The following is a 15,852-nucleotide window of genomic DNA, read 5'->3' as shown; positions in this document are numbered from 1 at the left end:
TTGGCAATTGTAAGCTAAATAAAAAGAAAAGATCATTATTTCATTAAAAAAAACAAACAAACACACACACACAAGGGCAATTTACTGGACAATGGCGTGCATAATGTACTCAATGTGGAAACCCTTGTCATCCCTAAAGAATCTACCACGGCCAACGAGATTGTGGAACTTAATCCAGTCGTACTTTTTAGGGGCATCCTTGTCGATGAAGACAGTCATGTTGTTTGTGACATAGGACTCTTCATAGGTGTGGCCATTGGATTGACCAGAGCAAACGGCACCAACTGGGGCTGAGGCTTGGACAATGCCTCCGTATCTGATAGTAAAACCAGCACCATCTTCAGTCTTGCCGTAGACTCTGCAGTCGAGGCTGTTGTGAGTGGGGTTGACAAGAATATCATCACGGCCGTGGAGAATTGTGGAGTTGAAGGGATACTTTTCGTCGTAGGACTTTGTGAAGCCACCAGTGATGTTGACGACGACGTCATCGCCGGCAGCGCGGCTGGCGACAGGCTGGATCTCCTCGAGGTCGAAGGAGAGGTGGAAGACGGGCTTAAGGGTGATGATTGATTCTTGGGTAGACATTTTTATGGTAGGTCAATGGAGGGAGGGTCTAATCAAAGTTGGATATATATAAATAAGTAAAAAAAAGTTATTAATAAGTTATAATAGGAAACAAAGTTGAAATTGAGGAAAAGAGGAATTTGGAGGGGATTTTATAGACTTTGCAATGGAAATTGAAAGAAAGAGAGAGAGAGGGAGAAAGAGAGGGGAGAGAGAGAGAGAGGCGGTTTTTTTGTTGGCTGGTTGGAATCTCCCATTCGGCCGTTTGTTGTTGTTGTTGTTGTATGGACATTTTATGGGACTATCAACTAATAATCAAAAAGATGACTAATCAGATTAGCTATCTGAATTTCCCCAGAGACATAAAAAAAAATATACACGTTTTTTTTTTTCCCAAGGAATAAAAGATTAAATATTATATATAATATTTATATATATATATATATTTTCAAATAAAGATTATTAAAAAAGAATTGACTAAAAAATAAAAAAAATCAATTTATTTTATTTTAATTTTTTTTTTTTTTTTCATTCAATTGACTTTTATATTTTAATTTTATTTTATTTTTGGAAAACTGGTGGGTATTTTGATTAACAAAGTTAATTACATGGAAAAAAGATAACCCATAAATTACATAATAATTTAGATAATTAACATCACATGATATGTTACATTACAAATAAATTTATTATTAAGTAAATATCAGTCTTGTGTAAATATTAGATCACTTTTTTTTTTTTTTAAAACCACCAGAAAAAAAAAAATAAACAAATCGCCAACGAAGAAGGCTTTAAGCCCAGCCAAATTTCAGCACCACCAAAACCCCCCCACCTCCTCTTGAAATGCCACTCATCAGAGACGACCACATTCTGGTATGTAAATATATAAATATATATATATTTAAAAAATAAATTTTATATACACAATTTAACACAATATAGATAATATCACCTGGGTCAGAAACAACTCTCGCCCAATTCGGTTTGGGTGAGTCACTGGCTCCAGCTTCTATTCAAGTCCCAACACGCGTTTTCGCAAACCCTTTAAAACACAACCCTGGAAAAGGTATCAACTACTTTTCTTCTAAAGGGTCTGAGGAAAATGCAATATATCCCATTAAAGCAGGTAAAATTGTTAATCTTGCTGCTTTCAATTATTTAATGTATGTGGAAGAAAAAAAAACATTAATACGCGTCTAACACGTTTAAAAGAAAATTAATCTACCGTGCAGTCATCAATAGTCTCCCTAAAATTAACCCTCCACCACTTACAGCAATTCTCCTTCTCACAAGCAACTCATGGTCACGGCTACAGCTTGAAAACATCACACAGTACGTTTTTGAGGTCCTCAACGTTCCTACCTTTTCCGTAATATCCACCGCACTTTGCGCGTCATTTGCTTACAATGTCCAAAACGCACTTGTCATTGATATCGGCAAAGACAAGACAGAAATTACACCTATTGTGGACTACTCTCCAATTACAGTATCTTCGCAAACAATTCCCTTTGGATCCTCTTCAATCAATAAGTCTCTTAAAAAACTCTTACCCGAATTTACCGACGCGCAGATTGAAACACTGAAAAAGTCGGACATTTTCCAGGTCTTGACACCTGAAGAAATCGCCAAAAGCTACTCATGGCTCAACACAGATGACACAGGTGCACCTAAAACAAGCACGGACGATGGCGTTGTAGATGTGGCTGCCATTGTGACATCAGGACGTACACGGGAGATTTTGGCACAGCGCGAAAAGGAAAAACAACAAGCATTGGAGGACCAACGTAGCGGAGCAGCTAAGGAAAAACCCAATGAAGAGCGCGAGTTTAGTTTTTTCCCAGATCCTGTGACTGGAGAGCCCATCAGGGTTGGGCAGCCACGGTTCCAAGGAACTGAGGTACTTTTAGAGGAAATCACATATGCTGTTGGAGAAGTTCTCAAGCATTTGGACGAGACCTCAAAGCGCCAGGACTGCTGGGACAATGTGATTATTGTTGGCCGCGGATCATCGGTCAAGGGCTTTAAAGAAGCGTTGTTGTTTTCTTTGCAATCGCGTTACATTATCACGCGACAAACTCTTGGGTCGGAACTGCCCTCGATGTTTAATACTAGTGGCTACAACACACCAAACAATGGGACACCATCCGGGATTTCGACACCGATTGGAGGTGGGTCGACTTTATCGGGACACGCAGGACATGGACAAGTGCCGACTCAGATTCGACTGACGAAGCAGTTTGATTACTTTGTGGAATGGAAACACTATGGATGGGAAGAGGCATCGTTTCTTGGGGCAGAGATTGCGGCTCAACAGATCTTTAATGGAGCTCACGAAAATACATTTGTAAGCAGGACAGATTATAATGCCATTGGTCCTTCGGCCATTTGGGAGTTGACTTTGTAATGTTGAAAAAAAAATGAGAATGAGAATGAAAAAAAAATGAGTATCTGATGTAAAGTTAAAGGGGGGTGAAGGATAAAGTTTTAAGCTTTTTTTTTTTCCAAGTTCCGTCAGGTGTATTGAGTGGATCTTTTGCAAGACATGATCGAAAAAGGGTTTTAAAAGGGAAATTAGTTTAAAGATTTAATTCTTTTTTTATACACAATAAATATAATAAACTCGTACGATAGACATTTGGTGGGTCTTTTTTTTTTTTTTTTTTTTTTCCTTTACTTCCTTTTTAATATCCGGACCGCTTACAAGTCCCCTCAAGCATACCAATCATATCGCTAGCCATATTATTGTTGCACTGCTCCGCAATGCACGTCTTATACTGCGGCCACAAGTTCTGACTTTTACACAAGCAGATGGTCAACACGTCTTGAGTAGAGTTTGAGCACCCTTGATTCACAAGTAGCTCATTGATATTGTTTTCACACGGAATTGCGCACCCAGAATCAGGGTATGGAGACAGCACAGAGCTAGCAGCACGTGTGGCTAGCGTAGTCTTTGTGGCCAAAGAAGAAGAAGAAGAAGAGGTGAGAGTACTCACACTAGGCGACGTGGTCGTGACTGAGACACTTGGGGTCCTAGTTGCAGTGTGTGTTGCAGAAGAGACTGAAGACAAGGACAAGAACGACGATGACACACTAGCAGTCCCTCCAGCAGAATTGTTTTTGGTTCCAGAGTTTGTTCCAGACCCGCTGGAGCCAGACCCCGACCCTGAGGCTGATACGAATCCCTGGATAAGACCCTGTGCTGCGCCCGATGAGGACGAAGAAGATGAGCCGCTGTTTGATGCTCCTCCTCCTGCAGCAGCAGCTACCGCTGCGGATTGCTGGCTGGCCGTAGACCCGCGAGACAAAGTGCTGGCTGCAGAGGCAGTTGTTGCAGTGTCTAAAGATGCAGTTGCAACGGTGTCTGTTGCAGATCTTGAGATGGCAGAAAGTGAAGAAAAGAGAGAGGAAGTTTTAGAGGGGACAATTGATGAGGAGACTTTTGAAGAAGAAAAAGAAGAAGAAGAAGAGGGGTTTGAAGAAGAGAGTGGTGATGCGGTAGGTCCACGAGAAGATGTAAAGGTATATGGGATTGTAGAAACCAGGGCTGAAGAGTATTGTGAGGGAATGACTGTCACGGTAGATTGGGGTAAAGTTGTTCTTCTTGTTGAAGTCACATTTCGAGTGAGGGTTGTTTTTGAAAAGATTGTGACAACTCCTGGGATTGGCAATGCAGTCCTAGTTGTTTGGGTAGTTTTTGGTACCTGAGATGCAAAAGAAGAAGAGAGTCTTTGAGATGTGGGACTTGGTGAGCTTGAAGTTGCCTGGGGTTTAGTGGTTGTGGTAAATGCAGAAGATGATGAAAAAGGAGTTAAAACTGCTGGAATTGAAGATAAAAGAAGAGAAGAGGAAGAGGAAGAGGAAGATGAAGAGGAAGATGATTTAATTGAATTTTGGAAAGTTGTAGTTTGTGTAGAAGATCTAACAGGAGCCACTATGGAGGAACTTGTGTCAGAGATCATCGAAGTCACAACAGAGGACTGAGTAGAAGGTGAAGCAGATGAGAAGGAAGAAGAAGACTGCTCTAATGAAGAAGTAATAGATGGTGATGATGTTACAGATGAGATAGAATAGAGAGGTGAGGCTACCGAAGACGAAGACGAAGACGACGATAATAATTGTGATCTGGAAGAAGAGGTCACAGAGGGTGTCGAGATTCCTGAGATGCCAGTTACGGATGGCGTTGTTGACGTTGATGGAACGTAGATGGAGATTAGTGAAGACACGGCTGTGCTAAGAGCCAATGTATCTTCTGAGGATTGTTTGCTTGAAGAAGATGATGTGCTTGTTTTTGAAATTGTTGAGGTAGTGGCTACACCTGTGGTTGTTCCTTTGTCTGCAGCAACAGCAAGTACCTGAGCGTTTTGGCCTTGGGCAACTGCGGCAGCAGCAGCAGAACCTCCACTAGGCCCTACAACTGTGACACTGGTAGCAGCACCACTGGAACCTGCAGTGGCTACTGCGGCAAGAACTTCAGTGGCACCGGCGCCGGCGCCGGCGCCGGCACCAGCACCAGCAGCGACTGCTGCTCCAACGCCGCCTGTACCAACAGCGGTAGTTGTTGTTCCTGGAGCTGCGGCGACTGCAGTTACTTGATCACCGGAGCCTACTGCTACGACAGCTGCGTTTGCAGATCCTCCAGAACCAGAGCCAGAACCAGAGCCAGAACCAGAGCCAGAACCAGAGCCAGAACCAGAGCCAGAACCAGAGCCAGAGTCAGAGCCGGAACTTGAAACAGATACGGAATTGGAGGGAGTACCGGGACTTTCAGGAGCGGCTACTATTGCAACAAGAGCACCTTGAAGAGAGTTTCCAGTAGTTGAGGAAGAAGAAGAATCTCCATTGCCAGCGGCAGCAGCAGCAGCACTTCCAGAAGAGCCAGAGCTGGAACCACCTAGTGAGTTTGATTTTGCTGAAGAGGAAGAGGAACCACCTGAGTTAGAAGCACTTGCAGAGCCACCTGCATTGATGACGACAGCTGGTTGAGGAGTTCTTGGTACTAGTGCTTGGAAGGGTTTAAAGTCAATGTATGTATTATCATCAGTTGTTGCTATAGGTGGAAGGTATGGGGTAGCGGGGGATGGGAGCAGAGAAACTTGGATAGAGGGATTAATTTTACCTCCGACTCTGACTGGGGTTGGAGAGAGATGTGAGAGCGGGAGGCCATTTGTAGAAGGAATGAATGAAGCAGGGAGGGCCCAGAGAAGAAGTAAGTTTTGGGAGAGTTTCATTTGGAAGAATAAAGAGAGTATATAAGGGGTGAATAAAGATGAGGGGAAAAAAAAAGATGAGGATAGTGAAGAAGGGAATGGAAAGAACTAAATGGGAATCATTTTGGGAGGAAATTGGGTTCTTTTATAGTTGAAGATGATAGATTCATTATTAGTTTGAGAAGGAAAAGAAAAAGAAAAAAAAAGAAAAAGAAAAAGAAGAAGAAGAAGAAGAAGAAGAAGAAGAAGAAGAAGAAGAAGAAGTTGATGAGATGAAAAAAAAGAGGGAAGAAGGAAATATAATTATTTTTTTAGATTAGATTAGAAACAAGCATATGTATAGGAAGGGTATTGTGCATTTTTTGGGAATGAAGGTTAAAAAAAAAGAGGAGCATATTGAGGTAAATTTGAATAAGACGAATAACGATTACGTTTTTAATTTAATTTAATTTAATTAGTCATTTATTTATTAAAAATTCAATGCAAGATACCAATAATGGAGGAATTTGGATGATGATTAAAAAAAATAAAAAAAAAACAAAAAAAGGCAAGAGTTGAAGATAAAATGAATTTGAAAAGAAGTTTCAATTCGATTTGAAGTTGAATTAATTAAAAAAAATTATTTATTTAATTTATTTCTTGAGATAAAGAGAATTATCATAATCATCATCATAACAATCTGCTATCTGCCATCTGCCATCTGGTTGCAGAGTTGCCATGAAAGTTTAAGTTTTGTAAATAAATTTTTATTCTTATTTTTTTATTTTTTTTTTGGCATTTGATCTTGAATTGTTTTTTTTTTTTTTTTTTTTTTTTTTTGAAAAAAAATTAAATAAAATGCTTGATTAAAGGAAATTGAATGGAAATATCGACTACTTAATTTTTTTTTTATTTTTGTTACTAAGATTTAAATTATAGATGATAACTTTTTGGTAGAGAAAAAGAACCGAGAGACTTGATTTGATTGATATTGGATACATTTACAATGTATTAGATTGGTATTATTATTTTTTTTTATTTTTATTTTTTTTTTTGGAAAAATGAAAGATCAAGATGACATGTTTAGAAAGAACTGATTGATTGAATAAAATAAGGTAAAATAATATTAAATGAAATGAAATGAAATGAAATTGACAATTAAACTTTTAGTTATTTTGGATTGGAAAGAAACCTTTTTAATTTTTTTTTAATTTTTTTTTTCAGTTTACTTTTTAGAGATCGAAGCAAGTTCCCGAAACGAGAAAAGTGCTTGAAATTTTTATTTTTAATTTTTTTTTGATTTAAAGGTGAACTTAACTTAACTTAACTTAACCTAACTTAACCTAACTTAACTTAACCTAACTTAACTTAACCTAACTTAACTTAACCTAACTTAACTTAACTTAACTTAACTTAACTTAAATTAACCTAACTTAACTTAACTTAACTTAATTACCCCAACTTGAATATATTATTCAACTTGTTATTATCAGATCTATTTATTACATAATATTTGATAAATCTTTATAGATAAAACATGTGATTTCAGCCGTACGCCCAGTTTTTTTTTTCTTTGTACACATTTGAAAATGGGCGGAGACCGAGAACGTGCAAAAAATAAAAAAACAAAAAAACTTCCAAAAAAAGTCCCGGAGTCCGAATATATATATTTATATATTTAAAATAAAGATCCGAATATCGGGTAGACACTGTGGCGAATTATATGTTTACCTTTGTGGCTGGAGAGATTCCATATTTGCGGTCTTTTTTTTTGTGGCTTGTGAATATATATATATATATATATATATATATATAGATATAAATATAGATATAGATATAATAATAAATATATTTGTGGCTTGAGAAAAAAAACTGTGGCTGGTGAAAATTTTATTAACTGTTTGTTTAACTGAATTTGACTGATTGTTTGACTGATTGTTTGACTGTGACTGACTGTTTGTTTGTTTGACTGTTTGGTATAAAATTTGGCTGCTTTCCGCCACCACAGACATTTTTTTTTTAAAAAAAATCATTACCACCACCACCACCCACTAATATTTATATTTAATTTTATTATTATTCTTATAAACAAAGACTTTCTTTTCTTTCTTTCTTTCTTCTAATATTTAACTAAAATAATCAATCAATCAATCAATCAATCAATCAATAAATAAATAAAAATGATATCATCACCTCTCTTATTAGAACCTTCAAGTCAAAGAACAAGATCTCTCAGTATCAGTCCATCAGTATCTCTACTAAACCCTGGGAATTTATTACTATCTCCACAAACTACTGCACAATCTGGTCACTCTTCGGTTTCCTCCGGAGCTCCAAGCACAGCCTCTGCTATTACTACTACTATTACCGATGACTTTGATATTACTCCATACTGTATAGGAACTCCTCATACCATTGGTACATCATCATCTGGAACTATCCAACTTCAAGTTTCACTCCAAGAAGAGGTCATCTACCTACCATGTCCAGAAGCAAATGGACCTTCTTCTTATCGTGAACACGATAATGGTATCACTGCAGACCCCTTTTCAAGCAACACTCCACCAGTCAATGACCCTCTCAATGAAAATTACTCACCTTCATCTTCTTTCACAAATACTCCTGATATGACAAGTAACGTTGTTGCTGCTGCTACCGCTGCTGCTGCTGCTGCTGCTGCTGCCGCCGCCACATCCTCAAATACCCCATCGTTAAATCCAGTAAACACTGCTTCAAGCCACAACAGCCACAATCCTTCAGACCACCACCACCATAATAACAACAACAATAACAACGACCATTCAGCCAGATCAAGATCATCTCATAGAACTTGGCTGGGAAGACGTCACCATGAAAGCCCATCAAGTAGTCCAAGTAGTAGAACTTCTTCTACAGATTCAAATACCCGAAGTCAAAGTCCTCCTCAAAGTACTGCTACTACTACTACTACTACTACTGCTGCTGCTGGTACTACACAACAACAACAACACCACACACACCCTAGCAGACACGTGACAAACCTCATCAACTCGGCTCTACCACCCGATTCGGGTCCCGGCGACATGCAGCCTGCCATCTTACGCGGGTCACTTGTCATGAAACTTTCCAAACCAACAAAAATCAAGGACATTTCTCTGCGTTTCTATGGCAAGTCCAAGTCTAACTGGCTGGAATCAAACTATTCTAAAGATCTTGGCGTCACCCTCCCACACGGCCCGGAGTTTCAAGACGAAGTATTGGTGAACTCGCACACGTGGGATTTTGTCCCTAATAATGCAGATGCAACCGCCCATCCATCTTCAATTGTTAATCTCGACGGCGTCTCTGTCGTCACTTCTGATTTGCTGGGTGCAGATGTTGCCTACATTCGGCCTGGAGCGTCTTCTTCTTCTTCTTCTGGTAATCTCTCACCTGGACTTAATTTTAAAACTCCTCTGCCCACCCCTGAGCCTTCAAATCGCAGACGCACCTCGGTCTCCAGTATGGATATCTTAAGTGATAATGATGGTGATTATGATGATGACGGGGATGATGAAGACATTTATAGCGCACCACATCACAATCATCACAATCATCACCATCATAATCATCATCATCATCACCAACATCACAACCAACGCAGATCTTCTGAACCACAACTCCTCTCCCTAAATCATGTCCCCTTTTTTACTCCCCTTTACTTTAACCCACCAAACTCAGGGAAACAATCAGATAATCAAGCACTACTTTCCCCATCATTTAATCCAGTCCACGGAACATCGGCAACTACATACCCTGCAGGCCAATATGTTTTCCACTTCACCTTAGCAATAGATCCACGCACTGCTGAAACCATCCGCTGTCCCAACGGGACAATCCGTTACTATCTTGTCGCCCGCATCAATCGCGCAAGCCGCTTTAGCTTTGCCACCACAGGTCACCGTGAAGTGACTCTTGTGCGCAGCCCCCCTGACTCTTTTGACTCCACAGTCGACTCTCCTATTGCCATCTCCCGTGACTGGGATAACCGACTGCACTATGAAATTATGTGCCCTAAAAAATACATTCCTCTTGGCACTTCCATACCCCTCTCCATTAAACTCACACCCATCGATAAAGTCCAAGTCCATAGAGTTAGAGTCCAAGTTATTGAGGTAGTCAACTACATTTGCGCAAAGTCAGACTTGCTCCAGCACGTGGAACCAATCCGTAAAGTCACACTATTTCAACAAAGAGCCCCCTCAACTGAACCTAAGGAACCTAAACCTTTGCAGCCAGTCACTTCCACGTCTTCCTCACTTGACAAGAATAAGAAAAAATCTAACTTGACTCCAGGTAACCTTCTCAACTACCTCAAAAGCCCCACTGCTAGTACAAGTACTAAACACGCTCCTTCCTCAACTAATACTAACAACCAATCAAACTCTCTCATCAACACTACATCCGACCTCAATAGTGACCTTGGAGAGCTCCTCTCAGCAACTACAGAAATCTCATGTACTCTTCCCTTTGTCTCCCGCGAAGACAACTGGGACTCAGTAGCTTCCCACCATTTCATCTCACCACCCCCAGACAGCAAGTACTTTCAGTTCTTGCGCCCAGATGCAATCCATAACCCCTTCATCCATGTCCGTCACCGTCTCCACGTCTCTTTTAGACTCTCCAAGAAAGACTCCCAGGACTCAAAGAGACGCTACTTTGAGGTTCTCATTGATACTCCCATCCACTTTTTGTCCAAGTACTGCAAGTCGGAAAGTATCGATCTGCCTTTATACGAAGAAGGAAACCAAATGACTCAGCAGCAACAGTTCCAGTACCACCAACAGCTCCTGCTCCAGTACCAAAATGAACTCCAACAATATTCCCATGGCACAGATGCAAGCTCTTCTGCTATTAATATCCCCCGCGCCTACGCTTCGGGCGAAATCGGGTCGCCTTTGGTTCGCGTGGTTTCTTCAGATACCTCCCACTCTCCAACCTATGAAGGGTTCAGCCAGTTTGACACTCCACCAACCCTCCCACCTTCCTTTGATGATGCTCTTGCCGACCCCCTATTGTCAGCTCCTGGGTCACCACTCCCACCAAATCGACAACAGCCTCTTACTATCACAGGTAGCCCTCTAAGCAGCTCCCCTAGCTCAGATACTGGCACTATCCGCTCGGTCCCTCCGTTATCAAACGAAAGCAGAGCGTCGCTTGCATCTTCAGTAGTTCCAACAGAGCCTCGCGCAATAACGCCTCCAGGAGCGACAGCTGCACCAACACAGACGCTGTCTGCTGCTGCTGCTGCTGCTGCTGCTCCTCCGCCAAACTATGCAGACATTATGCGCGAAACTGTGCCGCTGCTACGTGAAAACTCAAACTCAAGTGGACTCAGCGGGGGGAGCAGCGCCATGAGCAGCTTTAACCTGGCAGGACCTCCTTCTCCCAATGTCATTGCTCCCATCTGTGATTCCCCTGCACCTTCAATCTTGTCAACAGTCAGCGCGGGCGTTGGCATTGGTATTCGGGCCCCCGTTCCTAACGCTGCAGTCTCTGCAACTCCTCTCTACGTCCACAACAATCTCAGTACCAATGGAAGCAGACTTCAAGTACACTCTAATTACTTTGGCCGGAACGGACTCCTGAGCACGCGTGGCGAGGACTACACTGAAAGCGTGCAAGATAGCGATGATGCTGAACGGCAATTGTTTATGGAATCGATGCAATCCTCGAGGTTCAACACCCCAGGGTTTTAATGTGTATTATTAACTTTTTTTTTTTTGTATATGTACCTTGTTTTGTTTAATAGTTTTTTTTGATTATTTTTTTGTTCTTTTTTGAATGACTTTAAAAAGAATATCCCTTAAGCTTTGCCCAAAAGAAAATAACCACAAGAGAAACGGCGGCATATGCCCAATGCATGATGATAAACATCCAGACCCAAATAGTTCCGAGCGGCGGTGCACGTTTCATGACAAAGTAATATCCCTCTTCGTTTGCAATGTATACTAGATAAGACCCGATTCCAACAGATGCGAAAAAACTAAGCCATCGGAATAAGCGGGTATCTTTCCATGGTTCACAAAATAAATGTAACATCAAAAGCACAGGTGCTGCCATGCCTGCCCGTTGAAGAATCTCAATCTGAGCAGCCACATTTTCAAACGTCACATCTTGAGCATACTGAACATTGACTAGAATATCGAAAATGATGTGTGCGGAAAGAAGTGGAATTAATAATTGGGTATACTCCAAAATTGCAAAAAACATCTTGCCTTCTTCTTCTCCCTCTTCGTCTTCTTCGTCTTCTGATTCTTTAACTTTCTTAGATGAAGGTCGTATTATTCGCCGCCGCTTGATAATTGTTCCATCTGCTTGCCGAATCTCTTCTTCTTCGTATTCTTCTTCAAACATCTCTTCACCATCATCCTCATCTCTCAGAACTGTTTTCTGTTTAACCGCTGCTGTATGACGTCCTCCACGATATCTACTTGGAACTTTTCCCAGTTTCTCCTTCTCCTTCTCTTTCTCTTTCTCTTTCTCTTTCTCTTTCTCTTTCTCTTTCTCTTTCTGTTTCCCACTGTACGTCGTTGTTGCCAAGTTCCGACCCTTACTCTTTCCTGAACGGTTCCCCAACTCGTGCTCCCGACGTGACGCTTCCCGCTGCAAATGCTCAATTTGCTGAACTAGCGGTATCCCTGGCAGATCAGCAATCCCGGTATATGTACGAAAGTCTTGGAGAGAGTCAAGTTCCTCAATTTTAGGGTGTGGTGGCGGAGTAGCTTTGGTTGATTTGGGTGGCATTTTTTTCTAGTAGTAACGTGGATGATCTGTGTATGTGTATGTGTATGTGGAAATTTATGGATTTACAAGGAAAAGTTTTGGTTGGGAGATTTTCTCATAGTGGCACTAAAAAAAAAAAAAAAAAAAAAAAAATAATTTTAAGAGAACTAAAAGAGTGGCTCATAATAAATCACGTGACATAAATATATTTTTTGTTTCAAACCTTCAAAAAAAGAAATTCAAATTCAAATCATCAAAATATTCAACTTTTTTTTTTTTTTTTTTTTTAAATCTTTTGAATATTCAGATTATTCCAAATATTTTAAATATATTTAAATTTATTTAAATCTTTCATATATTAAATATTCATTACACCTTAGGGATTTTTCACTAACAAAAAGTGACTCCCACCATACAAAATCAAATTTTTACTCTGGAAGTTTGTGGGATGAGGTAATTTATAGTACGCAAGGTGGGGTACCAAATTAGATAATACGGAAATCTAAGCATCTATTTAAAACTATACATGGGAAAATAAATATTTGGATGCAATTATTTTAGTCTTATTCTTCCATGTAAAAATAATTATTTATAAAGCTCTTGACGTGGAAAATTAAGCACCTACTAGAAATACATTACGGTAAACTAAACATTTCATCTGGTAGAATTAAAAGGTTTTCATGTTTTTTTTTTACCACGTCCATTTTCTCACTCTTTTTCATTAAAAATTAAAAAAATTAAAAAAATTAAAAAAAATTAAAAAAATTAAAAAAATTAAAAAAATTAAAAAAAATTAAAAAAATTAAAAAAATTAAAAAAATTAAAAAAATTAAAAAAATTAAAAAAAATTAAAATAATTAAAAAAAATTAAAAAAAAATTATTTTTTTTTCAACACTGATATTTCCCAACACACTAACTAATTAATTATAATATATCTCTATCTATTTTTTTTTATTTTTCAACACAAATAATTCACAGCACACTCTCATTTATTTTTATTTTTTATTTCAACATATATATATTCTATTATACATAAAATGATGTGACTAAAATCGTAGTACTATCCTATAGTTTTTAAAGACGCTTCCATTTTTTTTTTTGTCAAAGATGAAAAACTAATCTAACGCTTCTTCTGTTTCTTTTAGAACCTGATGAATTTTTTCGCAGAATAATTTGGACTAATATGCCTGGTTCTCTGGTGCTAAGTATATCTCTAGCACCTACTATTATCAGGGCCATAGTAAGATCCATTGGAGCACATCAAAAAAATATATATATAACAGTTGCAAGCAAGCAACTCTAATGCATTGCCCAAAAATCTCATCATGATGAAATTGATCATGTTCTTGTCAAACAAATATTCGTACTATCTGTTGGGGTTTTCAAATTTATTTTATATTTATTTATTTTTTGTTTATTTTTATATTTATTTCTTTATTTATATTTATTTTGTATTTATTTTATATCTATTTTATATCTATTTTATTTTTATTTTTATTTATTTATTTATATCTATTTTATATTTATTTCTTTATTTCTTTATTTCTTTATTTATATCTATTTTATATTTATTTTATATTTATTTTATATTTATTTTATATTTATTTTATATTTATTTTTATTTATTTTATATCTATTTTATATTTATTTTTATTTATTTCTTTATTTTTTTATTTATTTCTTTATTTCTTTATTTTTTTATTTATTTTGTTATTTATCTTTATTTATCTTTATTTATATTTTATTTTTATTTTATATATAGATATATAGATATAAAATAGATATAAAATAGATATAAAATAAAAATAAAATATAAATAAAGATAAATAAAGATATATATCTATTTTATATCTATTTTATATCTATTTTATATTTATTTTTATTTATTTATTTATATCTATTTTATATTTATTTTATATTTATCTTTATTTATTTTTATTTTATTTTTATATCTATTTTATATTTATTTTATATATATTTTATTTATATATTATATTTATTTTATATTTATTTATTTATATCTATTTTATATTTATTTTTATTTCTTTATTTATTTCTTTATTTATATCTATTTTATATTTATTTTCATTTATTTTATATTTATTTTTATTTATTTTTATTTATTTTTATTTATTTTATATCTATTTTATATTTATTTTTATTTTGTATTTATTTCTTTATTATTTTTATTTTATATATATTTTATATCTATTTTATATCTATTTTATATCTATTTTATATCTATTTTATATCTATTTTATATATATTTTATATTTATTTTTATTTATTTTATATCTATTTTTCATTTATTTTATATCTAAATTTTTATCTAAATTTTTATTATGTCTTACTAGTAATATTTCCTCTATCTTTTTTTTTTAAAAGATAATATCCCATATCCAAACCACAAGTTCTTTATTAATCATTTTCCTCCAATTCACAAGCACATACCACATAAATAAAATACATCATGATGTAATTTACATCTGACAAAGATGGCCCAAATATAGAATCTGAATTTCCATACGTTGACTGCTCCTTTAAGTCCGTGTCCAAGTACTAAATAAATTCCGTGGCATTATTACTAGAAAATAGATAAGTATATATATAAAATATATAATATGGACAATTGGTTTTGTCAACAGCTTCAGTAGGACTAAGTTTTGTTGAGCCTTAATCAATCATTATGTAACCATAAGTTTATATGTTGATTGGAGTGTGTTATAGGGTAGATCTTTTATCTTTTATTTATTGTTAATATGATGAATATATATATATATAGATATAGATATAAAAAATTAAATTGATTGTTAAGTTGGAAATAATAGATGAAATAATATTTTAATTTCTAGTTTCTTACAACAAAATAGACATATTTAAACTATTTATCAAACATAACAATAAGATATTTCCATAAGAACAATGATTACTAATATAACAAAATTATGATAGAGCCAATTAGACTTAAAGTACATTTTTACCACAGTGCATATTTCTTTCCTCAGCCAATAAGAATTCTCTTTAGATTAAATCTTTAAAAAAAAAGTATAAAAAAAGCTGCTCTTCACCTTTTTCTTTTCTTTCTACACATCACTTTTTTTTTTTTTTTCTAATACAATTCGCCTTATAAGATATGGAAATTTCAGAAGTTTAAAGTACTATAAATCTTTTTTTTTTTTTTTTTTTTCAGAAAAGGTCATAATATTAACAACTTAAAATAGTTTTACAACTATGAAGATGGCTCACTTGCTGGCGACAAACGATTTTGACGCGTTGATACTTGGAGGAAAGAACGATGATGCTCACTTGACGAATAAGTTTGATGCATTGATACTTAGAAAAAAGAAAGATGATGCT

The 15,852-nt window shown here is 36.3% G+C and overlaps 5 protein-coding genes across 5 annotated transcripts; 2 read left to right on the top strand and 3 right to left on the bottom strand.

The window, feature by feature from the left end:
• Window positions 1-81: 81 nt before the first annotated feature.
• SAPINGB_P000476 (uncharacterized protein) lies at window positions 82-585 on the bottom strand (the record flags this gene model as incomplete). The annotated part of the gene is made up of 1 exon (XM_031995200.1): window positions 82-585. The coding sequence occupies one exon, from the start codon at window positions 583-585 to the stop codon at window positions 82-84; it is 504 nt and encodes a 167-aa protein (XP_031851091.1).
• Window positions 586-1,407: 822 nt separating this feature from the next.
• On the top strand, window positions 1,408-2,968 carry SAPINGB_P000475 (uncharacterized protein; the record flags this gene model as incomplete). The annotated part of the gene is made up of 3 exons (XM_031995199.1): window positions 1,408-1,437; window positions 1,507-1,727; window positions 1,777-2,968. The coding sequence occupies 3 exons, from the start codon at window positions 1,408-1,410 to the stop codon at window positions 2,966-2,968; spliced, it is 1,443 nt and encodes a 480-aa protein (XP_031851090.1).
• Window positions 2,969-3,245: 277 nt separating this feature from the next.
• SAPINGB_P000474 (uncharacterized protein) lies at window positions 3,246-5,792 on the bottom strand (the record flags this gene model as incomplete). The annotated part of the gene is made up of 1 exon (XM_031995198.1): window positions 3,246-5,792. The coding sequence occupies one exon, from the start codon at window positions 5,790-5,792 to the stop codon at window positions 3,246-3,248; it is 2,547 nt and encodes an 848-aa protein (XP_031851089.1).
• A 2,138-nt stretch (window positions 5,793-7,930) lies between these two features.
• SAPINGB_P000473 (uncharacterized protein) lies at window positions 7,931-11,467 on the top strand (the record flags this gene model as incomplete). Its single annotated transcript, XM_031995197.1, has 1 exon — window positions 7,931-11,467. One exon carries the CDS (start codon window positions 7,931-7,933, stop codon window positions 11,465-11,467), a length of 3,537 nt encoding a protein of 1,178 aa, XP_031851088.1.
• Window positions 11,468-11,558: 91 nt separating this feature from the next.
• Window positions 11,559-12,515, bottom strand: SAPINGB_P000472 (uncharacterized protein; the record flags this gene model as incomplete). Its single annotated transcript, XM_031995196.1, has 1 exon — window positions 11,559-12,515. One exon carries the CDS (start codon window positions 12,513-12,515, stop codon window positions 11,559-11,561), a length of 957 nt encoding a protein of 318 aa, XP_031851087.1.
• Between the last annotated feature and the right edge of the window lie 3,337 nt (window positions 12,516-15,852).

Source organism: Magnusiomyces paraingens (assembly GCF_902498895.1).
Source record: "Magnusiomyces paraingens strain CBS 517.90 genome assembly, contig: contig1, whole genome shotgun sequence".
Taxonomy (NCBI): domain Eukaryota; kingdom Fungi; phylum Ascomycota; class Dipodascomycetes; order Dipodascales; family Dipodascaceae; genus Magnusiomyces; species Magnusiomyces paraingens.
The sequence above is the reverse complement of the archived record's forward strand: the minus strand, read 5'-3'. Positions and strand labels throughout refer to the sequence as shown.